Source organism: Trachurus trachurus (genome assembly GCF_905171665.1).
Source record: "Trachurus trachurus genome assembly, chromosome: 19".
NCBI lineage: Eukaryota > Metazoa > Chordata > Actinopteri > Carangiformes > Carangidae > Trachurus > Trachurus trachurus.
Window position 1 is genome coordinate 10837143 of NC_139913.1, and position 26242 is coordinate 10863384.

At 44.5% G+C, this 26242-nt stretch overlaps 1 protein-coding gene and 1 long non-coding RNA gene across 2 annotated transcripts; one reads left to right on the forward strand and one right to left on the reverse strand.

Moving 5' to 3' along the window:
• The first annotated feature begins 1757 nt into the window (after nt 1-1757).
• cdc42ep4b (CDC42 effector protein (Rho GTPase binding) 4b) lies at nt 1758-21467 on the forward strand. The gene is made up of 2 exons (XM_083994492.1): nt 1758-1972; nt 16882-21467. The coding sequence occupies exon 2, from the start codon at nt 17092-17094 to the stop codon at nt 18112-18114; it is 1023 nt and encodes a 340-aa protein (XP_083850618.1). The 5' UTR covers nt 1758-1972; nt 16882-17091; the 3' UTR covers nt 18115-21467.
• A 1327-nt stretch (nt 21468-22794) lies between these two features.
• On the reverse strand, nt 22795-25847 carry LOC311002366. The gene is made up of 2 exons (XR_014596239.1): nt 25814-25847; nt 22795-23926 (listed from the first exon to the last, which is right to left on the reverse strand). It is a non-coding gene; the product is annotated as an uncharacterized lncRNA (long non-coding RNA).
• Nucleotides 25848-26242: the final 395 nt, after the last annotated feature.

Below are 26242 nucleotides of genomic sequence, written 5' to 3' on the forward strand. Positions count from 1 at the left end.
GCTGTGTGCATTATATAACCCATAACACAAAGCCACACAGCGGAAGCCATAATTGAATGAGGGGCCCACTTCAGGGTAATGCACCATCAAAGATTTTCTGTTCCTGCACAGCCTCACTGAAGTTCTGAAGGATCCAAACAGAGCTGCCCATTAAACTCTGCACCACTAATTGGTTCATTATGCAAAATTAATAAGAGACCTGCTGATATTTACAGGTGGGCGAGCGATGGAGGCTTTAACACACAGGTGGGCGTCAGTGAAGGAAAAAGAGAAATAGTTCACACCTGAGGACCAGATGACTGCGACAGACCCGAGTTCACATCTCCATGACCTGAATGTGTTACACATCAGAGCAAGTTGTAAATTTGCTTTTTGTGTGAAATTAAAGGCTTTTTTTATGTCATCTGGAAATGGTCAAAAATAATTGGAGTAAAGGGCACGACACCCCCCCGCCTTAATTACATTCACAGATATTACGGGTTAATAGTGACATCAATGTGTCTGGACCTTTAATTACAGTAATGGGATACATTTGCTCTAATGAGGATGAACATCCTGCTGAATTTTATGGACTCTGCTCAGGTTCAGGCAGCACATTTATGATATTAAGGAAGTATTTTTGAAATCAGCCTCAAACCAGAATGCACTAACATTCTTGGCTGGTGATGCCAGGAACACCTTGTGGTATTTTTTATTTTATTTTCAGATTTGGCACTTCGCTTAAACTGATTACATTTAGATTTTGGCTGTCAAAGGTCAAAGTCACCGTGCCCTCACATCCTGTCCCAGCTTTTGTGACTCAGATACATTAGCAGTGTCATCACACAACTATCTCAAGGGTGAACTGATTAGATTTTGGTGGTTGACGTATTTAAGGTCACTGTGAATGGACAGCACTCAAAGCACTTTATTCCACTAGCCACACTCACACAATCACACATTTTTTATTTAATTGCTGGTAGTTCTGAAGTGATGGCTTGGAAATAGTGCTGTAAAGAAACTAAGTACATTTACTGAAGTGATATACTGAGCTGGGCAGTAGCCTGTGGTATGGTGGTTAGCATTGTTGCCTCACTGTTCTGGGTTCAAACCCTGGGCCAAAGATAAGTCATATAACCACTGAGTAGATGGATGGATGTACTTGTAGCCTACCCCATCTTACTCAACAATCCCTATTGCCCAATACTTAATAGCTACTCCATTAAATCAAAATATTACACAATGGTTTCCAACTGTTTGGCCTCCGATGGTTAAACTCCTCACATGGTTTCAGTTCACTAAATGTTCAAATATCTCACTTAAAGTCCATAAAACCTGTTTCCATGTGTGTAAAACTGGATACAAAGCAGCTGAAACCAGCTCCAGTTCAGATGATCCTACAACAGTGACTCTCATATTTCAGCACAGTAATCATCAAATGATGTCATGTAGCCTATAGTCAGATCTAAACCAGAGGGACCAAGCCAGTGCTTTTATTTTGAAACTTTTACTCCATTTCCCTCCTCCTTACACTTATTCAAGTGTGAATTTCTTCGGAACTGTTGCATAATGTATAGGATGTGAACTGCGCCTGGGAGCAGTTGAACTTCTGCCTATTGTTGTGTGTTTGTGGGGAAGCAGGACTCTGGCCCTTTAAACCGCAGCAGGAGGTGGTGCTCTCCCCGGCACATGAGGAGGGAGGAGGTTGGTGGTGGCGGTGGTGTGGGGGGAGTTGGCTGGTTGGAAGAGGAGGGAGGGAGGGAGAGGGAGGCTTTGTGCGCCACAGTGAAGCGAACTAAACGGACGCTGGAGCTCATAGACGCGGACTGAGCTGCTGCTGCTACTGCTGTTGCTGCTTCAACTCTCCGGCTTCTCCCGCGGAGGAAACTAAACTTCTCTCCCGGTGACACCAACACTTTGTCCCGTGTTCCGTGGAATATAACCCCGAGGAGTGAAACTTCCCCTTCTCCCCGCCTGGAACCCGCGCAGAAAGGTAACATTATCTTCATGTGACTCTTTCGCTATAATAATCTTACTTGCTCTTACTTTAGTCGAGTTGTGTGTTTTAATAAGAGTTTTCCCCTCTCTTCTAAAGTAAAGTGGGTGTCGGGTGGGTTGCGGGGGGGTTGGACGTGTAGGTTGAAGTTGTGAAATCTGCATCTCATTTGAATGTCAAATCCGCCTGCGGACAATCAGCGCCAGGCAGTCTCACCGAGCTGTCCCCATATGGAGCGACAACAATGAGCCCTGTGGCGTCCTCTCTGTGTCCTCCAGCCTCCAGCCCGCAGGACACCACAACATTATGGACGACTCCACTCCACTCTAGTCCACTCCAGTCTTAAAAAGTTAATGAGTCTAAAATGATTCACTCTCTCCAAATCCTGTGGGAGTTTCTGCCTGATAAGTATGGAGGAACTTTACTTTTCTGTCTTTGGTAAAAAAAAGTCTGATGATGATTCTCAGTCTGGATCTTGACCATGAACTTACACAGAGCTCCTCAAAACTTTTTTCTTTCTTTCCTTTTTTGTATCTCTAAGTATGGAAGAGCTAGATCACTGGCCTGATTAGATTTTGGCACAGAGGGCCCAATCCTACTTTGTATAATTCATTATAAAATTACATAATAATCTGTTTTCAAGGCGAGGCCAAAGCTGTAGATGAAAGGAGTCATTAACTGGGTTAAATATAACAGTGAAAGTAAACTGTTACACATTTTAAATCCCCAATAGGACCCCCCTAACCCCTCCCCCCTCCCCACAAGAGCCCACAGACCTCTTGGACTTGCGTAGCCTATTACAAATCACTAATAACTCAACTTGTTCAGGGGAGTGTAGTGATGCTCGCTGGTGGGAACTGGGCTGTGGAGTCTCTCAGCTGCAGGAGAGGACATGGTCTAATCAGAGCAGATGGACTCCTCACAGCAACACGCAGTGCAATCTGTGGGAATCGAACAAACCTGCGCGGCCCTCCTTCAACGGCATCCCTGATTCGTCCCAGCTTCCCGCTTCATTAGCGAGTGGTTCCTGTTTGTGTTTACGGACCTGGCACTTGCCTCTCATGGTCATCACGCCTGATGAACTGGGTAATTTACTCCAGAATTGCCACTGTGGCCGTATACCTGCCCAGCCTCATCCATCATGCTGTAATTGAAGGCCGTGTTAGAGTGTGTGTGTGTGTGTAGCCTGACTTTTAACTACACGGGCCGTAAAAAGCGTGCAGGACCCGTTTTTATAACGTTTGCTTTCATTATTCCGCGCTCATCATCAAGCAATCAAAGCTTTGTTCTGGTTAAACTGTCAAGTCTGGACACAAGGAGGAGGACGTGTTGACAAATGAGCTTGGCTTTGGTGTTGTCTTTGTACGACTCTTGCCCTCTGACCTCCTCCTACACACACAGACACACACATACACATACACACAACCACACCCTAACAATAGCCTTGAAGTCGGTCAGTATTTGTCATTTTTCCTGATGAATCATTTACCCAGCAGCAGCAGCAGCAGCAGCAGCAATGAGGCCGTTGAGGGGGGAAATAAAGCTCCACTCTGCACCTTGAGTTTCGACCAGAGAGACGGAGACCAAGGTCGGACTCCTCCTGCTGCCTGATCGCTGTTCACACCAGCTGGGGCCACTTCTTCCCTGCGTCATCTTGTGTCTGTCCTCTCGGTGACAAAAGTGGTGCATTATCGCTCCACACACTCCGGGCCTTTCAGCTCTCCCCCCCCCCCTCCGCCTCAGTGTACGGCTTCTCCCACGAGCTGCCAGGCAGATATCTCTCCATCAAGATCTATTGTGTTGGCTGCCTAGTCAGAAGAGAGAGAGAGGAGGGGGGGGGGGGGGGAGTACGTGTGTGAGTATGTGTGTGTGTCATCTCTGACTGTGCTTTTTTTTTCTTCTTGCTATTTCAGTTTGCTCTGGAGAATACTGCTGCTGCGTAGTGAGGAAGCTGGCTACCTGCCCGACTCTGAATGCGCTGAGGTCATTACTGTTTTATACTGGAAAGAGGGAGCAGAGGAGTGGGGGGGGCTGGGGCGTCTCATTTGCACTTGTGAAAACACACCAACTTCAGGCTGTTGGTTAAAGTGGAGGGCAACTAATTTCCTTCCTTTTTATTAGTGTCTCTGGCTGCTGTGTTACGTGGGGTTTTACTGTATGTTTATAGGAGGGATACAGATTGGTTAACTGGAGTCAGATGTGATAATGTACACTATATTACTTGTTCTCCTGCTCCCTGTGCCTCAGGAAATGCCAGTGTAAATAGTTTGCGGCCCCAGTAATCCACCCACCTTTATCCCAAGCTCCATAGGAGACCGACAGTGAACGATGGGAGAATATCTTGACATTTTGGTCTTGCCCTGCGTGCTCCTGTTGCACGTACATGGATTGTGTGAAAGGTTGAGAGAGTGGGGGAAAAGAAAAGACTCAGCGAGGAATTTCTTTTTATGGATTATAGTTGGCGCGGTTTGAGAGCAAATGGAGCTGTCCAGAGCAGTTGTCATAAATATATTGAGTTAAATTAAAAATGGCATCTGTAATATGTAGGAAAAACAACTATTACACTTATTGGCAGTGTTTCAGTAATGTTATCCACAGCTCCGGAGCCGTGGATGCCTCCCGATTCCTGTGAAGTATTAATCACTTCAAAAGTGAAGGATGTGATTCTTTCTTGTCAGCGGTTGCTACTGGGAAACATGGAGGCTCGACGTGTTGAACCTCCCAAATAGAGTTGTTTTGTCTCAGACAATCACAGGATTCACCCCGCCTGCAAAGAAAGCAGCACGGTCTTTGAACTCTGAGCACCGAGGATGTTTGAGTTGATCTTTGAACAGACTTCTTATGGTGGAAAAATCCAACATTATGTCAACAACTTCAGGCTTTTACAAAATATACAACTTTGAACTACGCACAAGAGAAACAAGTAAATCAGATCTACATCAATCAGGCGACATCTACACAACACAAACTTTTTACGCCTGACATCACACTACACAACCCCGAAATGGAGACTTTTGAAAATGCCGCCGTCCCCGTTTTAGTTTGAAAACTAATCTGAGGGGTTTGATACACTGTGACTGATGAGGAGACGAAGTTAGGAAGAAAACGTCATTTCCAAAAGTCTCAATTTCTGCCCTTCTGGACTAAAACGTGGCCCTGGAGGTATCAAACTGAACCCAGACCAGCAGTGCTTGTAGCTCCAGGCCTGTTGTGTGGGTTTGTGCAAAACTAACCTAGAAAGATTTGAGGAAAACAAAAATAAAAAGTATTTTTCTGTAGCACACACAGGTTTTTACTGTTTTCCTCTCCTGTTGATCGTCTTATGATGCCTCAGATTTGTCTTGTGACCCAGGTTGGAAACCACCGATATGAAGCCTCAACATTCAGGGTTCAGTTGTTGTTGTTGTTGTTACTCAAACAGAAACCTTAGCTGAATTTGGCACACAGCAAAAAATATCGTGCCTTTCGCTTTTTCTTTTGTCCAATAACCCACATGCACCTGACACCCAGACACTCCCGAGCGTCTGTTTTGGTTGCCATCAGCGTAGCGTGGCTGCTGTGGAGGAAAATAACCAGTTCGACAGGAATTATTATCCTCTGAGGTGTAAAAGCACTCCTTGCTGAAATCATCCCACTCCTCTCTTGCCACCTCCAGTGACAGTTCAACGCAACACCTCCTGAACATATGCTTTTAAAGTAAAGTATTATACAACTCAAGACTTATTGTTAAAGCACTCCATTGATCTTGCAGCACCTGTGGCTGTGTATGTCCTCAAGTGCATTGTTTTAAAGCTGCAGAACAAGTTTGCACAATTGTCATTGTCAGAGGTGAAGGCAGTTCCAGTGAAGCTGAACACTAGCTCGGTAGATTGTTCCCACGTCGCAGAAGTTTGAGAACACCTTTAATTTCTATGTTCTAAGAACACCAGGGAACGCAATCCATCATCAGGCGGCACCTGTCAAACCCACTTTCTCTGGAAGCCACTCCAAAGACAGTATGTTCTGCACAAACATATTCTGGGGCATGTGTCATAGCTCTGTGATATTTGACTTGCTGATGAGCAACTACTGGTAAGATGATACCAACGGTGCTGATGTGAAGCCGATCTTTGGGTTCCACTGAACTTTTTTTATCTGCATTGACTTAACTCAGGGTAAAATATTCGAGATAATCACTTTTTTTTTCTTATCTTAGTCACCCTACAGTAAAATGTCATTCTTACCACTGAACCTATTACAAGAATGACATTACCACTACTTTAAATTACTACTACTGTTGTATCCAACCTCAAATGTAGTTTTTGTTATTGCTACATAGCTAATGTTAGAATTACTGACCAGTCTAGAAAGTTTTTTTTTTTTTTTTTACCAGTCTAGAAGGTACATTACACCTTTCACCCTCTATTTGTATCACTTTGTTTCTTAAACTGAAGTTAGCATGCTAACTAGCACTGTCATTTTCCGATACCGAGTCAGTGAAGTGTCCATCTGCCCTGAAGAGCTGCTCCGAGGGCAAATATAACCTGTTGTAACAGCTGAAGCTCACAACAAGACTGTTACCGTTATCTGTAAATGCTAACGTTGACTGTATAGCAATAACCCTCCAGCTGTAAACAACATTAAGTTTCCTCCTCCACCCTCAGTCACTGACACAACATCAGTGTAGGACTGTGGTTGTGCAATAGATGTAGACTAGACTCCTGGGTCACATATTGCCTGGTGGTGTGCAGCTGGCCGTTGAGGTCCAGGCTTTGGTGTGTTTACAGTCCAGCGAGTCCTCATTGTTTAGCGGCTCTGTGTGGACACAGAGACAGGTGGTCCCTCTGTCCAACTCATGCGCACTGAAAAGACAAAGGAGGGCTGTTGGCGTAACCGCTCACCTCTGTGCTCACTGGCTGACAAATCCATGCCAGGAAACTAGTTCAGGAGATGGGAACAGTCGCATTAACCATTGTGGGCTCTTATCTGGGGAACCCTGTGAGAATCACTGGTTTCCTTTATGAATACAGACTCGCACATCTCGCTGTGTGAGCCTCTGGAGGACACTTCCAGGTCAGCGATCCGGTGCTGTGAATGGACGGTGGTGAAAGGTTACAATACCTTGATAGATAAGCATCTCGGGCCTTTGTCTCTTTGTGTTGAATTAAAGTGAATCACTGTAAATTCATGTGGGTCACCTTTGAGACCCATTTCGTGTGTGTATGTGTGTATATTTATCTGTTGTGCGTGTGTCTGTGTGTGTGTGTGGTGGTTTGGGTGTGCCACAAGGTTTGGTTCCCGTCTGTTCTGACTCCACTATTGTACAATGTGACATGCAAGTAATTTTGTCTGTCAGTTGGGAATCAACAGGGTGTGTGTGTGTGTGTGTGTGTGTGTGTGTGTGTGTTATGTTTGTGTATAGTTGTTGTGCACAGACCGACTCTTGCTGACAACTCCCCAACCTATTTGTGGCAGTTTGACCCTGGGCCGTTGATGGACTTTCAACTTACACAAACACACACACACACACCCACGCACACATTCACACACACACACAAACAAATGTAAACATAGCCACAACAGACAATCTGTATGTGCTTCCCTAATGAAAACGTCCTGCTCGCCGACATCCTGTACATTTCCAGGAAATCAAAGTGGTTACAAATCAAAGTGGCGTGCCCAAAGTGAAAACTGAGAAATCAAACACAGCTGGGTGGTGGTAAGACGATACTGACAACACTTCAGAAGACTTTTCCTGCAGCTCTGAGGAGTTGGCACTTCTGCCATCTTGTCAACAGACCTCCATGTTTCAGCAATAGGCTACTATACAAGTCAAATGTAGTAGAACCTCTTTGTTGCACATGTAGTTAGCGTTACTTTACCTTTGACCCCTCCCGGCTCCATTCATCGCTGTGCCGCTCTCCCATCACATGGCTCTGCTCTTTAATGGTTCAGGTCATTATCTTTCAGTGCGATGAACCCCTGACCAAGCAGACTCTCTTCCTTTTGTTGGCTGCTGTTTTCTTGCCATCTTTATAGCAATATACAGTACAGTGTCCTGCAGTACAGTATTGTCCTAATGATGCATCTACACAGTTTGTTCCAATGTTGCCTTTGTTCTGACGTAAGGTTTGTCAGTCATGCAGGAAAACAGTTTCTTTATGCCGGAAAAAAAAAGTTTTGATATTAAAAGGAAAGTTCAACATTTTACCAAATTGGCGCATTGCCATAATCCCTATAGTTTTAGGAGTAGGTTCGTTACCTTTAATTGTCGGTGCAAGCTATTTTTAGAACCGTGGAGCAGAGCCAAGAGCTGCTCAGAGCTACGCTAAGGAGGCTCATGGGATTTCTTGGTTTCTTGGAATGTGCAGGTCATAACTTGTCCACCAGAGCGTTTTGGAGTTGTTGGATTGTGTATTTGATGAAGTAAAACAAAAAATCTCATGAGCCTCTGTAGTGTAGCTCTGAGCAGCTCGCCACTCTGCTCCGCCTTTCTAAAAATAGCTTGCACGGACAATTAAACGTAACAAACCTACTCCTAGGAATTTGCCAAAATTTTTTATCTATCCCTTTAAACTTCTGTCCGACATCCAAAGATTTTCAAGCGACAGTGAGACTCTGCAAGTTGCAGATTAGTGGGTGTTTATCATAGAGCTTATTTGACTCAAACCAGGAAGAACTTAGCTGCTTAGACGCCCTCATTGTATTAGAGCAGACACCCTGATCATCTGCATCTCGCTGAGCTGAGCTGCTCAGATGTAATCGATCCCTGTGTTCTGAGTTTGACCCGTAGAGTCGCTTCAGGAAGAGCTTACACAAAAACTCACAACAAGCACCGCTACAATTACATTAACAATGTGGTTTCGGGAGCTTTGTGTTTCATCTTCTCCACCCTGTACTATGAATGTATTTCCCGCTCCTGTCAGGTTACATCTATATAATATAAGAGCCTCTATCAGCTCTAATGTCAGCAAGTGTTTTGTTGTCATTTTAAAGTTAACGCCACAGGGGTTTATTAAGTCGTCTCGTCAGTCAGGGCTTGGTGCCCGGGGCCTTTATAGCTGGTTTGTGTATTTGACTTCAGCAGGGAGGCTGATTTAAAAAGAAGAAGAAAAAAAAAAGACTATGAACCGTTGAGAAGCAGAAAACGGTCACTTATCTTCCAGTCACACTGAGAAGCCTCCTGCTGATTTGACCAAGTGTGTGCGTGTGTGTGTCCTGTTGGTGTACAGCGTGAAGTTTATCACACAGACCTTGGCTTATCCTTTCTGCTGATCTGAAATGTTCTGTTTCTGCTATGGTACAACCCGGTTCCACCTCTGACTTTTTGGAAACATAACAGCCAGTACACATCCACTGTCATCTCTGCTGTAACAGAGAATTTTGCATTTCCTCCGTAGAAATTCAGCTTTGTTTCCTCATCCAGCAGCGATTGGACGCTCAATTCAACCACTTGGCTCCCGTCCTGCTCCCTGGTACCAGAGCGTGAATGCTGTCTATTCGTCGGCGACCGATGGGGACGGATTTCAGTGATTAATTAGACGTGTACTCTCATGTGCATGCACTCACACAACACAAGAGACCGGTACAATCCCCCCCCACTGTAATGAGGGTTTGGGTACGTTTCATGCAGGACGCGGTGAAAGAACGTCTGTCGCTGTGCTGGCATGACTGAGTGGATCCAAAGCGGTGACACCCTCCGCTGCCCCTTTGAGGGAGTGTTTCTCTTCAGTGCCTCCATCTGTGCCTCTCCTTTTTTTGCCCAAGGTCCCTACGGAAATGTTGCTCCACATGGGAAAGGTTGTGCCCCCCTCCTCTCCCCTCCACATTTTTTAAACTCTGGCACATGGAGAGGAGGAGCGTTTTTGTTTTCGGGGCTAAGATTTTTCTTTTATAATCAGAAAAACACGTTCATTATCTGTGTTGTTTGGTTTTTAGCCAAAAGCGTCCCTCGGGGCACGGCAGCCCACCCAGTATCAGAGCAAAACACTTTGTCCAACCATGCAGGAGTAACAGCTTTATAAAAGGCCAGCTTGACTGGAAAACACAGAGAAATCATTTGGAAGCCCGTGCTCTGCTTCTGGATATCGGGATTTGGAAAGATTAAAAACGTCGTCACATGGCGATTGTGTCACTGGAGCTGTTGCGGCACACCGACAGGAATAGAAGGTGGATTTTGGAGTCAGAGGGGAGGAAGGAGAGCCGGCTGGCTGGCTGGCTGGTGTGGCAGTGGGAGGTTAGTTTTGTGTGTTTTCCTGTGCGTGGATGTGTGTAGTATTTGCTGCTCCGAGTGGAGGGCCGGCCCGGGCACGCTGGTTTTATTTGCTCACGTTGAACACGCTGCCCTTAATCCTCCTGTGGTTTTGTTTCTGCCTGGGCGGCGCTGGGGCCCTGGAGGCTGATACACTACACTTTCCAAACACACAGATACACAGACGGCCTGTAGTACTTGGGCAGCGGTCCTGCTGATGTAGGTATATTTCGCCCGGCTCAGCTGCTTGGACTCGTCTCATAGAGCCATTTTACACGAACATGATGAGTGTTCACCATGTTGCCACCTCCTGCAAATGAATATATCAACAGCCCGGGCCGATCGGAACGACTCCATCCAAGTCCAACCTGTTGCATGTTTCAGCCTTCACCATCTTTTAAATGCAATTATGCTTTATTCAGATATCATTTGTGTCACAGCAATCTCTGCTTCTGTGGCTGTGATGTTTGCAGGACACAATGTGACACGTGTGCCCCTCTAATTAGTTCATTTCAAGCATTTCTTCCTCCACATTATTGATGTGCAAACTGTTGTTTTGGAAATTTCTGTAATTCCTACTCGCTTGAGGATGCTGAGATGAATTTAATAGCAGGCGTGTGGCTGGTGAGGACGGGGCCCACTGACACAGAACGGTTCTACTAATTAGACTTTTCTTTAACGGGGGGCCCCGGAGGAGATTTCATTTGAATCAAATGAGGTTTTGTTTACATTCATCGTTTCTCACTAGAAAACATTGTAATCATCTTTAATGCTCTAACAAGCTCCTTTCCAAGAATCTGACACAAAAAAAATGATCCACTTATTGCTCTCAGCAACAAATCTTCTTCAGAGGAATTCGATGCAGCTATACAGATATTGATAATTCTAATAATATACTCGGCCGTTGCAGGAGGAGTTCAAGAACGCGCCACACGGTCACTACAGCTCTAAAAGCTCCACAAGATACCTTTTTAATTGGCTCAGTTGATGAACTCATTAGGAGAACAGCACATGAGGGCGGCCGCAGCTTCTCGTGAACATTTATCTCCCGTGTCATCGTAAATATGGTCGGTGGTTCTTCTAATGAGTCTTTCTTTTGTGCGTGTGGTTATTTCTCACCTTCGTTTGCCCACAGTTTGATGTTGCGGTTGCGTTGTGTTTGTTTGCTGTGGTTACACCTGTGCGAAACGCCGAAGGTATGTTCCTCAACACGTGTGACGAGGCCACCGTCTGAACATTCACATCCTCCTCTTATGTCTCTTGAAGATATTTCCGTCATTTGTCATGAGGAGTTCCTAGCCGTGTGACTGGATATGAAGCCGAGCAGGAGGAACTGGTTCCCTCAATAACAGGCGGTAATAAGGTTCTGCATAGTTACTGTTGTTTGGTAACAGAGCCACACACGGCGGATAATCACGTTAAAACGTCTTGTGTTACAGTATCAGGCCTCCCTCTGATTCACCCTCTAAGCTGTGACAGGCGTGTCCGGCCGAGCCTGCAGCTACATAAACAGCATATTTCTTGGTGTGCTGTCAGTGCAGTGAGTTAGGGACAGGAAGGAGGCACAAAAAAAAAACTGTGAGGTGAGATGGAAGCTTACACACCGACCGGCCACATGAGAGAGCAGAATCAGGTTCACCTTATGCATAAAACTTCAACTCTTGAGAAAAACCCATACATTGAAACTGTTTTTTCCCTCCCCTGCTACTTCAGTGCACTGCGGCGAGGATTTGAGACACCACAGAGAAAACAGAGAGTTATTATTTCAGGGCTTTTGACACGGCCTCCCCCGTCTCCCCCCGTGGGAATCAGATGTTTGCGCCTCTCATAAGTAGAAGGGAATGAAATTTGTCGACCTTTTTTTTGTTGTGTGTGTGTGTGTCAGTTAAGAACTTTTCATTCTCATGCAGCCCCCACTGATTAATTGATTAGCAATGTCATAGATAGCTGTTGGGTAACTCGCATACACATTTGCATCTCAATGTTGCTGACAATAGGGTTGAACAATGGTGGAGATCCTGGCTAGTTCAAGGTTAAACAAAGCAGGACTTTCTCCAACTGCTCAGCAGAGTCTCTGTGTCCAGGAATTAAAGACAGACTAGTAGAGTTTTATGTTAAAGTTAAAGCTGTAGTTGTATTCTGTATTTGGATCTGGAAAAAAGACAACATAAGATTTGAAAAAATGAGAGCAATGATTAATCAGTCCAACTTTATTTATAGCCCACTCTAGGCTGGTCACATGCAGGGTGTGTGCAGCATACTGACATATCATTATATGACATGATTATTCTGGTATTTTTTTATAATCTCAGATTACCAGGCGTTGCCAAGTGAAACTCCCGTGTTAAGAGGAGGAGCTTGTTTTTTTTCTCTTCAAGATTCCATTGGCATTTCATTTTCTAGATATCAAGTGAAAGTGCCAGGGTCCCGTAAGTGTTGTGTAATGGCCCTCTGCCTGAGTCCTTGTAACGTTTGAGTGCCGGCTTCCGCCTTGTGAATAAATGATAGACCCTTTCCCTGCCTCTGTTTTAAAAATTAAAATGCAGCCAAAGATAAACCCAGAAACCCTTGCAGCCCGTGGTTTAACTTGACAGTAGCTGAGCTGTGATTGGATGACCATCCAGAGCTGCCCCCACTACACCCCGTTCATTGAGCAGCAAAAAGGGAGACATGGGATATCCGAGGCCTGCATGGCGCCTGCTATCTGCAGGATTACAAGAGAGAGACTGAACGCTGATGAGCATGACGGTTGTTATGTCATTCTGCGAACATCAGTCTTCCGGCGACATAAGATGCTTTTAATCATTCATGGCCCCTGTCACCACTCGTCTCAGTTTGAGCCGGAGTCATGTGGCACTTTGAGTGCTCGGTTACATAAAGGCTTCGTCACCAGCTGGCACGATGACTGATACTTATTACCTCTTTGGGCACATTTAGTGCTCCAACACAAACACGGTCAGCTATATGTGCGTGTTTTTGTGTCCCCCGCGGGTATGTGTGTAATGGTAGCATGACCCGTTTGTGTGTTTAGCCGTGGGAGCCTGTGAAAAGAGCGCCGAGAAGGAATTTTGCCCCCAGCTGACCCGAGAGCGAGTGTAACAGTATGGGCCGCGCAGGCCAGACTGGAAACCCCGGTCATCATGTTGACGGCTGCAGTCTGTGTGTGTGTGTGAGACACAGGCTGTGTTTACCACGTTTTTTCTGTCCGTCTAGACGCTGAAGTGAAAGCTTCTGAACACTTTCATCTATTCATGAGTGACTTGCGTGTTATCCTCCATACTTTGACAAAATCAGAGGCATTAATGCAGCAGCAAAACAAAAACAACTGAATATCCATTATAATCTGTACCTTCTCTAGCTCTGCTGATAAATAAAAAGGAAAACATGAGATATAGTCATATATGCAAACAAAGCTCTTAAAGAAATACAATATAACAACGAAATGAAAGAAAAAAGGTCCCAAGAATTGAATTAGTGAAAACCACAAAACAAAATATGTGCATCAGAGCTGTGATTTTATACGCGTATCATACATAAATCTGTTATTTTTACAGGGATAGTTCTACATTTTGGAAAATTGGCCCATTGCCATAATCCCTATAGTCATAGCAGTAGGTTTGTTACCTTTAATCGTCGGTGCAAACTATTTTTAGAGCGGTGGAGCAGAGCCGCAAGCTGCTCAGAGCTACGCTACGGAGGCTCATGCGATTTCTTGGTTTCCCTCATCAAACTCATCAAATACACAATCCAACAACTCCAAAATGCTCTGGTGGACAAGTTGTGACCTGCACATTCACCACGCTATGAGATAACGGAACGTTGGGAGACGAGAGTTGTTTTCTTGGTAAATTCATGCAAAACCGCTGATGCGCGTTCCCGTCGGGGGCAGTTTTTCAGCAAGCAGTCTCTGCATTTGCCTCTAAAACAACTCTGTCTCGTAACGTTCTGTTATTATCTCTGACTATAGTGATTATGGCAATGGGTCAATTTGCCAAAATGTTGAAGCATCCCTTTAACAAGAAGCTTCTGTTCTTCATGATTTATCTGTGTGCGTTTTTTTTTTTTTAAAGCACTGAAAGGCTAGAATTGAATATGACAGGACTGCCTGCAGGTCGTACTTCATCTTTTGTCATGCCCTCTACAGCAGAGTCTTTAGGGGGGAGGGAAACTCTTCCTCATCAAACAGCGAGCCTAACAGACATAAAATGGGCCATTTCCCCGAATGACTTAAGGTGTGAGGTTTTGCACCTTTTTTGATATTTGAGCACCCCACTGACATCTTTTATGTGGAGGTTGAATGTCTCCTCCTGGCATGGCACATCAAAAGCATTCCCCTTCAGCTACGCAGCACTGCGGCGATTGTCTTATTGCCCCCGCATGTGACCACGGCGAAGGGTTAATCCATCTGAATGAGGCTGATCTCTCCATGTAGGGGGATGAAATCTTTCTCTCTCTCTCTTGTGTGTGTGTGTGTGTGTCTCCGGCCCGGCTTAGAGGGGACAGGAAGCTCCGCTCGGTGGCCCCGGCGCTCTGCTGCTCTGATGTTGCCATAGAGAAAATACAAAACCGTGAGCCGCAGGGGAGGAACCGTATCTGTTGGCGCTCTCGAGTGGTCAGTCACTAACCAGCTAATGCCTCAGGGCACAGAGTAAGAAAAGGGTTTAGCTAATGATAGACCATACTGCATTAATCTAAGCACTATGAGAGTTGCCCAGTGGGATTTTCGGTGCTATTTGTTTTGCTTTAAGCCACAATCTTATAATTTGGCCTCCGATTGCTGTTAAAATACCTTTTTATAACAGCAGGCTCATTCCTGTTGTGTCGTATCAGGGCGTGAACTTGAACTCAAATCACTCCCCACAATAGAAGTTGGAAAATCAGCTTTTCGTGTACTATTGTTAATGCATTTGCTCTTTGTTGGGGCCGCCTTTTGTGTTGTGCTTTTTGATGTGCAGACAGTTACATCTCGCCCATTAGCACCGAAAGAAGGCCTTGGATGAAGTTGCGCAGAGCAGAGAGAGAGGGAGTCACAACAGAGGATGGAGTTCAGTTCTCATCGGGGATGATCTGTCTATTTGAAAGGAAAAAAAAAAAAGAGAAACGGACAAAAAAGAAAAACAGGACTACAGGACTTTTTCATCATCTATCAAACCCCCCCTCTGTTCGCTCTGCTGCTACAGTCGCCTTTCCAGTTGAATGGGTTCTTGTCAGAGATGCAAATGTTTTCATGGATGACGTTGCTGTGGAATATTGTTGAGCGAAGCCCCCATTCATTCACTGACCGGGGGAGGGAGGGGAGGGAGGGGTGCGGGCCCGGAGCGTGGGCTTTAGCAGCTCCCGTTCAACAACACTGAGAATGATGGGATTGCTGTCTGGCTTTAACCAAAAACAATTGAAACCCTTGTTAATGTCAGTAACACATGGAGCTGGATGGAGACACTGTAAGTGGGCGTTTGAACCCTCGTCTCCACTCCACTCCACTGTTTTGAGATCACGTATCAAGGCCCCGAGTCGCCGGGGACCCTCGGATGGACGGTTGGGTCTAAACGCTGAAAAGACCCATATATTCTCGCCCTGTCAAGTCACGGGCTCGCTGGAGGATCAAAGCGAAGCTGCGTTCAATCAAGAGCGTCCACGCTTTCCTCGTGTTACATACCTCGTCTTTGATGTATTACTTGGCCACTGCCAAACCTGAGGGCCCTTCGCCGCGTGGTGCCAATTGATGTTACGCTCACTGAGAAACCGAGATAGTTGGATAAACCGAAGCAGCAGAAGACGGAACAAAATATTCCGTTGCTGGCGCTCAAAATGTCACCGTCAAGGCCACGTAGACGAAGGCCAGAACTCAGATAAAATAACAGAAAGTAGCGATGAAATCTGTTGATGATAGGTTTTAACACAGAATGTAGCAGATCAGGACTTTCCGTGGTCTGTGCTCCTAGGTCGATCAGTGCTGAAGAAATGCTGCTCCACTTCATTCTTCTTTTTTTTTCTCTTCTTCATTCTTTCATTCGAGCCAGCTCAAACTGCTCTGGCTTCCCAGTATCCTGTGTCTTTGACGGTTATGTAACAGTCAGGGGCCTAAATGGGAACTAAAGCACAGCAGTGTTTGCAGCGACTTGAAAAATTGAATGTGACAGTGTCCAATAGAGTTTTTTTTTTTTTTTTTTTTTGGAAAATGTATCTGAAGAATTTCACCAATACATTTGAATGTGAAGGTGTTTTTTTTTTTTTTTACTTTTCTAGAGGTATTATCTCTGGTTCAGAGTGAGGTGAAGTTGCTGTGAACTTTCTACTTGTGAGCTTTTCTTCACTGTTACATAACAAACACCCTTACAGACTTCTACATATTGTATAAAGCTTTTGCGAGTTTAGAGCCACTCAAGTGCGTCTTCATTTCTGATGCAGTGGCGAGAAAAGCTTCCATACAGATGCAGATCGGGGTGTAGAAGGAGTAATGTGATAGTGATGAGAAATGAATAGATGTGTACTGTAGCGCCCGAGAAGAGAGGATTTAAAGTGGCCTGTCACTTTTCCTCAAGTAAAATGGTGCCTAGTGTTATTAATTGCATGTTTCCACGTTGCCCTGCCAAGGTGCATAGCTGGTCTGGGTTTATGTAAGTAGTGATGTGGCGCTGGTGCTAATGCTCTTTTTTCTTCTTCCTCTCCTTCGCAGGTTGATCTGAGTGTAAGATGAGACCCGAGCTGGAGGACCAGAATGGCCGCACACTTTAAACACCTGGAATTGTACTCGCTTTGACAACCTCTCTAAAAGCCAAAGACTCCAAACTGTGGAGGGAAAAGTCTCGCCAGCGCCCGCAGAACCCCGTCTGATTCACCTGAAGGATTTAGAGCAGGAGACTCCTCCGCCGCCGTCACCGTCACCATGCCGATTCTCAAGCAGCTGGTGAACAACTCCAACCAGTCCAAGCGGCGGTCCCGGGCCGACCTGACCGCCGAGATGATCAGCGCTCCCTTGGGGGACTTCCGCCACACCATGCACGTGGGCAGAGGCGGCGACGCCTTCGGGGACACGTCGTTTCTCAGCACCCGGTCGGGGGAACCTCCCAGGGAGCCGGAGACCAAGCAGGGCTCCCCGGGCCCCAAGCCGGGGCTGCTGTCCCGCACCTTCAGAAGCAGCAAGCGCTCCCAGTCGGTGAACCGGGGGGACAAGTACGACTACAACACGATGGCGCCCTCCGGGGGCTCGTCCAACTACGTGAAAAACGCCATATCCCTACCTTACCTGAACGACGAGGACACGCACAGAAGCAACCAGATGCCGAAGAGCGTCTCCTCCAGCCCCATGAAGAAGCTGGCGGAGATGGAGAGCAAGCCCATGAACGGAGCGGCGGCCATGGCGACGCTCGACGCCGAGTTCGACGAGCGTAACTTCGGCGAGCTCACGGATCTGCCTCCGTCGATGCCCAAAGGAGGCGGGATGAAGCACGCGGAGTCCATGATGTCCTTCCACATCGACCTGGGGCCCTCCATGCTCGGGGACATCCTGAGCGTGATGGAGAAGAAAGGCTGGGAGGAGGACGACCTCGGATACGAGGAGGGCAAGAGCAGCGAGGGCCGCGCGTCGCCCTCCCTCATACCCCACATAGACGACGAAGAGGACGACGACGGCGTGGAGGAGCGCGCCCCCGCCAGGCCGCCCCGCAGCATGTACCAGCAGAAGGCCGTGGTGGTGGATCCCTACACCCCCGAGCTGCACACCAAGAACAACCACAGCAACATGGACAGCTGCTCCGTGTCCAGCGCCGGCTCGGCCGTCGAGGAGAAACCGCCGTACCACATCAACGACGCCGACACGGACAGCGCCAAGTACAGCTCGCCGCGCGGGGAGGACGACAGGGATTTCACCTTCATGGACGAGGACGATGACGACGAGATTCGGGTGTAGGCGAAAGCTGTTTTCCGGCGGCGCGCCCCAAAAAAAACGGACACTGATGGAGAAGAGCAGGTGTTGGGAGGCTAACACGAGCTGGGAAAGGCAGCGGGAGGATTTGGAGGCAGGGCCACGTCTGCTTTAAGCGTCTTGTAGATCAATCTATCTCTGCACACTTTGTCGACATCACAAAATAAACCCAATTAAGCCTTATCCACTGTGCTGTAGCGAGGACACGTGAGCCAGAGTGTGTGTGTGCGTGAATGCAGACAGACGGGTTCACAGACAAAGTTGCACTCTCTCTTGAAACGTCTGGGTTTGTCGATTGTTGCACTTTTTCTGGCAACACCAAACCGTGAACTCATTATCATTATTATAATTGGGGAAATTCTTTTTGTTTTTAATTCTCTGGCTGCTGTGTCTGCCTCAGAGTTTCATCAGTGGCTGGGAGGGAGGACTCGGCGAGGCCGCTGGTTCATCTGAAGGAGCAGGAGGTGAGCTCGGGGGTCGGAGGAGCACGTTCCCTTCTGTCAATCAACATGAATATCGGATTCGGGTGCAGCGGGCGAGCAGGGGAGAGGGACGTGCCGGGTCGCTGGCAACGTGGACGTTGTAGCTCACACTCTGAGGAAGGAAGAGGGAAAGGACAAGAAGTGAAACTGACAGCTTTGTCATCCCACACGCACATGGGAGCAGCCATGAAGCTTTTGTTTGCCAACGACAACGTTTTGGCACAGACACTACACAGATGACATGGTTATTACTTGTTCATATCTGACTTAATGGGGGTGATTTCTGCCATTTTTTTTTTTTTACTATATTTTATGTACATAATAGTATCAGGAAGTTGGTCTACAGTAGCCAGTTGTATTTGAGTTGGGTAGTTTATCATTTGCGACTCTTTCTTTCTCTTTCTCTCTCTCTCTTTGGCACATCTTCTAAATTCACTCACAACTGTGCTATTTATTCATTCGTTTTCATGAGGGATGGATTGTTCCTAATGTGCACTGCTAGGTCTTAAAAGTTGATTTTTTTTTCTTCTTGTAAGTTTCATTTCTTACAGAAACGGTACCACAGTCCCAGCCAGCTCGGTTGCATAGACTCTGGCTGCATGGCACTTAATTACTGGACTATAGCAGACATGGAAAATGTCTGAGCTGCATCACTCCTGCTACTTCACCATGGCGATGCTGTGTTAGCTGATAATGATGTATGTTTTATAGAATCACTTGCTGTAAGTGTCTGGGGCCAGCTGCACAAAAAAAACACCTCAAGTTAAGATTTTTTTTTAAGTCTGAGTGAAGGGGTCTTTAAAATGTTTTTTCTCTTATCTTAGTCCTATACTTAAGAAATCACTTAAACCATTGCTCAAAACACCCTAGTGACCAAAGTAAGGAAAAGTAAACAAACTGCAATCAATGACTTAACTCCAGTGCAACCCCCCCGCTGCTGCATTAATGTTTAAGTAGAAAACTTAAGGTGTTTTGTGCAGCAGCCCCTGCTTTTTTAACTTGCAAACAAAACAAAAAAAAAAAAAAGCGAAATGTCAGAAAAGAGGCCTTTTGTGTACGTGTTCTGTGTCCTGTGCTGAAACAGGACAGATGTGGTGGTGGTTGTGGCAAATTACGTGTGTATGTCTGTCGTCGCCGTTTCCACGTCATTACTGAAGCTGGTAGGATTAGCAGGTCAGCAGAGAGATGTAAGCAATGTTTGAACAGGGAGTCGCTGCAGCAGGGAAACGGTTCTGTTCTAATTAATAGTCTCGGCTCTGCCCTGAAAACACATGGTCCTCATGTGCAGACATGTGTCCAGGCGTGTGTGTGTGTGTGTGTGTGTCTCTTTAAGGGCAAAGACAGGATGTAACAACATGTACAAAGTGTTATTAGAGCGCAGCTACTTAATAGACATCGGGTATGTCTCCAGGCGAGCGAGAGTGAAAGATATTTTCTGAACTGGCCCCACACACACACCTCCTCCAAACAACCCAAATCACACAGTAGGAACAGATGATTAAATCAGCCAATCGTCTGGCCTATCCCAGTCTACTCATTAAATGTGCTGGAGTATTGGCCCCCAACCAGCTGGAACTGCTCCAAAAGCAGCAAGGTCAGAGACAGGCAGGTGGGCTGCTTTTTTATTTTGTGTGTGTGTGTGTGTGTGTGTGTGTGTTCAGTTGGTTTTTTACAATGCAGACTCACTCAGTTATCTCCAGGTTACTCTTGCGCTCTAAATTGGGGCAGAAAGAGGGTGAACTCTCCTTCCTGGTGTCTTGATTAATGTCTAACCTTTTTTATTTTTACACTTTGTGTATGAAAGCTAATTGCCACATTTGACGAATAGGAGCTGTGGTTTTCCTGTTGTGGCACTTACACAGGGGTGTGTACATGGAACCAGGATGCTGTGCCGTTCTGCCAACGGGGTTATTATAATGTGTCAGATCCGTGTCGACAGGAATAAGTTGCGAGATATTCAGAATCCTTTGGAGGAAATTGCCAAGTATGTTTTTTTAAAAACCATGTTATGGGGTTTATGTTAGCAGGAGCTTTTGAGATTTTGTTTCTTTTTTTTTAATTTCTGTGTAGATATGCCGTATGATTTGAGTCAGATGGACTGAGATTTTGATGTAAATGGGCCAAATTTGAAGCTGTCTTTGCTTTTTTTTTTTTTTTATGAATTTTGTTTTCAATCTGTTGTGAAAACACGTGGTCTGCAGAGTGTTTTGGGCAGCTGTAACGCTTCGCCGAGCAATGCCACTTTAACAGAAAAGAACAAAAAACACTCCTTATCTGCTGTTGTTTTAATCAACTAATGTAAATATAATTTGTGCCATTGATGATTACAGCAAACAATCCTCGTTATCAGCCGTGTGTGACTACGTGGTACTAGCGTGGGAAACAGGAGAAACGTTGAGCAGCTTCAACACTAAACCAGGACATTTGAATTTTGCAAGTTTTACCTTCAGTATCCGGGGTTGCCAAGTTGGTGGAGTTGGGAGTTTTACAGAAAAGTATACTTTTGTAATTGTCTTAACTCTCTGGCATTTGCCGTGTTTCGCTGTGGGAAACTGCTAAGTAGGACAGAATAAACCATATAAAGGAATTTGCAAATACTTTCTCTACCCCAGGTCTGCTTAAAAGTTTTCCATGCCCCGACAGCTGCGGTTTTGGTGAGTGGCAAAAAAAGATAAGGACTGCGAAAGAAAAAAACACAACTGGCTCAAAGTTCAGCTGTAGAATGTTTTCTTTTTTTTCTATTCAGTGGCTGTAGTGTTTCTGCCAAGTATGTACTGTTTTCTCTTCCTTTTCCCCTATTCTGGTTTTACAGTATATTAATATATTTACCTTTCTCACTTTCCTTTCCTTGAAATAACAGCTATATTTTTCAATAAAAGAGAAAGCTGGTAATCTTTAACTTCGGCTCACGTGTTTTATTTTGTTTTTCTCCCTCTCTTAGGTATGTCAGCGAAACCTGACGTCTCCTCGCAGTTTAATTCACAACCGACTTCTAAAATAAGCAGAACGCTCACTAAAATGTGACCTTGAAGTCAAACCAAGTTTCGTTTTTTTATGTAGGAGTTCCAACCGCATCCACAGTTTAACGAACACCCACTCTGGATTATTCTTCATAAATAAGCCTGAAATGAAAGTGAAAACCTCGTTTAACAGATTTCACGTCACAGGCAGGATGAGTCTTGTTGGCTAATTAAAACCCTCCAGTCTGACAGTAATTTAAATATGCTTCAGTGCTTCAGCTGATAACATATAAAAACACTTAAAACACTCAGTTGTTACTTGTTTGCACATTACATGTTCTGTGACATGCTATGAACCTACAGATACTATATAAAACAACATATATACTTTTCAATATAATCCAGTTCATTCAGTGTCAGTGAGGATGTGGTGGTTAAATGATGCATTCATGATAAAGAGAGCTAATTAACTGTACAGATGAAATGCATCACAGATTTTTTTTTTTTTCCAAAGCATAAATCCAGTGTCTGCCGTTGGTGGCCATCTGGATGTGTGATAACAGAGCAGCATCATCAGCCATTATTCCCCTATTTACCCTCATGTGTGTCGTCACCGGGTCTGAGCCAACACTGGCGCACACACAACCACACACACACACACACACACATACACACACGTCACATGTGTTTAGGACAGTTATGGAGAGCCTCACGATTTCAGTTCTAAAAACTGACTACAGATCCAGAATGATCCAAACAAAACTCAGGATTTTTTCCCTTTGAAGAGTTTTACAGTAAGTCTCCACAGACTGAAGTAATCCACTTCAATAGCTGCACGTCAAACACATTATATTTATACATTGACTCACGCTCTGCACCGAAATACATTTTGACTGTTCAGAGGCAAATATTCCACTTTTTACTTCACTGCAGCTGCAGTTACTTATTTGCACATGACGATTTTACATATAACAGAGAAACAGTCTTATGTCACATCATCAGAGCTCAAACTACAATTTTATACAAAGTATAAAAGTAGATACTTGCCCAAAATGTACTACCTTGTTGAAATTTGAACTGCTTTGACATTTGACAGCAGTAAAATGCCATGAATGTCATTCTTTAAGCTGATGACCCAAAATATTAACAATACACATACAATATCCTATATAATCATACTTTTTTGGTGCCACAAATGTCAAATTTGACCTGAATCTACTGAATTTGTTTTTTTTATCCATTAATGTGGGTCAAATCAAGATAAAATGTAGTTTTTAGGAAATCTTGCATGTCTTCTATTTGTGTGCATGTTTTATGGGACAGTGGTGACAGAGGTGAGGGGGACCTTGACGCTGTCACGAACACAATGTCTTGTGTTCCCAACACATTTACCGAGGTTCCCACGGAGACAGGCACCTGCCGGTTTATGGTCATGGGGGAATCTGGAAAAAGTCAACGAGTAAAACAACTATATGAAAAACAGAAGTCATACAGAGGTCAGGTCAGTGCCTCGACACACTTTGTTTGTGTAAAGATTATTGTATAACATTGTGCATGTGCAGATCCTCATGTCTGTTAGTATTTCTCTCTGGTTGATGGTGGAATAGAAGTACAAAGTAGCACCAAATGAAAAATACGCAAGTAGATACAGACTGTTCTGAAGTACGCACAGTCAGCAGATGTACTTAGTTACACTCCACCATTGGGATTAAAGGACTTAGTTCCCCTCAGAGCTGCATGGAGACTGACAGAGGGTTAAGCAGAGTCAGTGCAGTCTGATTCAAATGGATAACTTCCTCCCTCTCCGTTTGGCAAATCACTGCAGCGGTCCTATAGGACACTCACTCACAGAGCTGCTAGTTTAAATTTCAGTACTATAGAAAACCAAAAAAAAAAGGTATGAAAAGCTAATGAGCTTGCTTGTTGATGTGCCACTACTGCTCTCTTCTGACAGTCGTGTGGAAATGCAGCTGCAGCTCCTGGATCAGTGATCTTTGAACCTCCAGAGGAGAAGTGGGGCAGACGTGTGCTGTTTGTTGTTGTTGCTGTTGAAGAACCATGAAAATGATGAAGACAGCAATGAAGTGACTTTGTTATTCGTGTCACAGGACTAGTTCACTAACCAACGCAATGTTTCAGTCATTACTCTTCTGCTGAAATCTGATTTTTCTGCTTCTTTTACCACGTTCATGCCCCGGGGCACAAATTTCATTTTACCTTTTCCTTTCCGAAACTGCCTTTTTTTTTGTTCTTCTTTGAATGGCATCGTTTACATCCGGCTGCTGTTGTTCATTTGGCGAACACTTAAACTGATTCCTCAGTCAGGTCTGTAGAACAAACAATCCTCACTCGCACCTAATGTCAAACAAACAACAACCAAAAAACATCACAACCCCCACAGCGGAATTCAGATATTGATATTTTGCTTTATGAATCTGTTTTAAATTCAGCAATATATATGTATGAGAACAGTATACTGCTGTGATACATGTCCATGCAAAACAAGTATGTACATAAAAATTAACATATGCATGGTCAGAGATAGCGACCCCATTCCTTTCTTTTATGAATCAAGAATAAAAATCAAGAGCAAATCATTTTTCTTGTCCACGTCTTTGCCACCAAAGGTTCCCTAATGGCCAATTAGACTAATATCCTCCGGCTGGGCTATGGCTTGTCATTTACACAATACGCCGAAAAGCATACAAAATGTGTTTTCATGGGCAGCTAAGAGGATTTCTAAATTGCGCTTTCAGTGGTGTGTCTCCTTTGTTTCAGTGTGGAGGAGGACAAATAGCTGGATCAGAGTGGTGACTCACTGGAGCGACCGCATGGGAGCAGTCTGTGTTCTTGCCAGTGAGATGAAATATCCTGCTGAAAAATTAATATCTATGTGCTATGCTGTAAATATTTACCCTGCCTTTTCCTCTTGTTTGATGTTCCCTCATCCACAGTACAGTATGGTGTCTTATCTATCTGCTGGATATCTGAGTTTACCCACCACAGGGCTATAAGATTATGCAACTGCTTATTTTTCCAGCATTTAAAAAAAAAAAAAAAAAGTCTTTCAGATTCTCCTTGAAGATGCTGTTTGGCAGTTCTTGTGCTGTGTGTGGTTAGATAATACAACTTGATTTAGTCAAGACAGAAGTGTGAAGCTTTTTCTTTTTAAATCAAGGTTCAGCGATTACTAGAGCTGAATATTTAGGAGGTTGCTGACATAAATGGTGATCAGGTATCAGTAAAGTAGGTTTCAGTAGATCTGTCTTTCTGTTTGTGCACAGATGAATCATTAATTATACAGTATCAAAGAGATCAATATGAATATATTTAGATTTTGTTATTTAAAATTCACAGCCTAAGTCGTTCAATTTACACAATTAATCAACTTATTTGATTTTATTTCATCTTCATTACTTTATTATGTTTGAATTATGTTTGACATTTCAAATAAATGTGTTATTCATGTGAAATTCAACATGTAACGATAGATAGAACTAATAATGTATTGGTTCTGATTTGTTACTTTTAAATGTTTTCATTTTATTAAATGTGAATACATAGGTTTAGCTAAAAAAAAAAAGGATGGTCCTTTTCCTTTAGTAACTTATTAGGACATTTTCCATGTGTATTTATGACCACTAGATGGAGCCAGTGAATTTTAATTCTTTTCCATTCCCTGATTGACTGTTCCCCCTAGAGTTTCTAATGGTATGTGAAGCACAACACTGTACAACATGTACATCTGATCTTTGCTCAAATGACTCCATCACAGAAAAGATAAAAGCATTCAGCTTGTGACTTGTTGACATCATGTGTTAGGGATATTGTTGCTTCAGCTGTGATTCTCACACTGTTGCATTAACTTCTCGTGACCTGGAAAGTGTTTGTGAAAACACTCACGTTCACTGGTGTTTTTTGAAACAAAATGATGAATTCTCGATGTCACTTTTTTAATTTTCTTGGCGTCCCTGAAGTTATTATTTCATCGGATCATTTTGCTTTTCTTGGAGCTAAAGATGTGACAGCTAAATCCAAAGCTGTCATTTTGTTCCCCGCGGCGTCTTGATAAATCTCAAACATTCAGATTAAATAATTGCTTCAGTGTGAGTGAAAAGATTCCTCTGTTATCTTGGAGGATAAACGGCTGGTTGAAGGTCACTTTAGTTGATCATACTGTTATAAAACACATCAACTAATCTGCTCTTCGCATAAATATTCATGTAAACTCAAGATACTTACATAAGCAATCAAACAGGTGTGACCCAGACTGAGGACATCCTTAAGATGGTGGCTTCTTGGGAGATTCAACATGGCGGCGAGCTGAACACACGCGTCGACGGTTGCTCCCCCAAAGCTAACGGCTAATCCTACAGTCTCTATCCTAGAAGCTCATTAAAACCCCCCAAAACATCCCAATAGATTCGCTACAACTTCCGTGCCTGTAATGGAAACGAGAAAACAAAAAAAGGAGTCAAGCCATCTTGTTATTCCCACCGAAGCGGATCCAAGTCGTTCCTCTGCCTCTCCAGTTATGCTAACACCCAGCGCAGCTAACATGGAAACTGACGGAGAACACGTGATCATGAAAGCTTTAACCAACATGAGAGATGAGTTTACGGCAAACTTTACAGGTATCCTAACAGCTGTAAAAGACCTCAAAAGCAACTT

Bases quoted from the DNA above. Each gene is read 5' to 3' on its own strand.
- cdc42ep4b (XM_083994492.1), top strand. From the start codon at position 17,092: ATGCCGATTCTCAAGCAGCTGGTGAACAACTCCAACCAGTCCAAGCGG.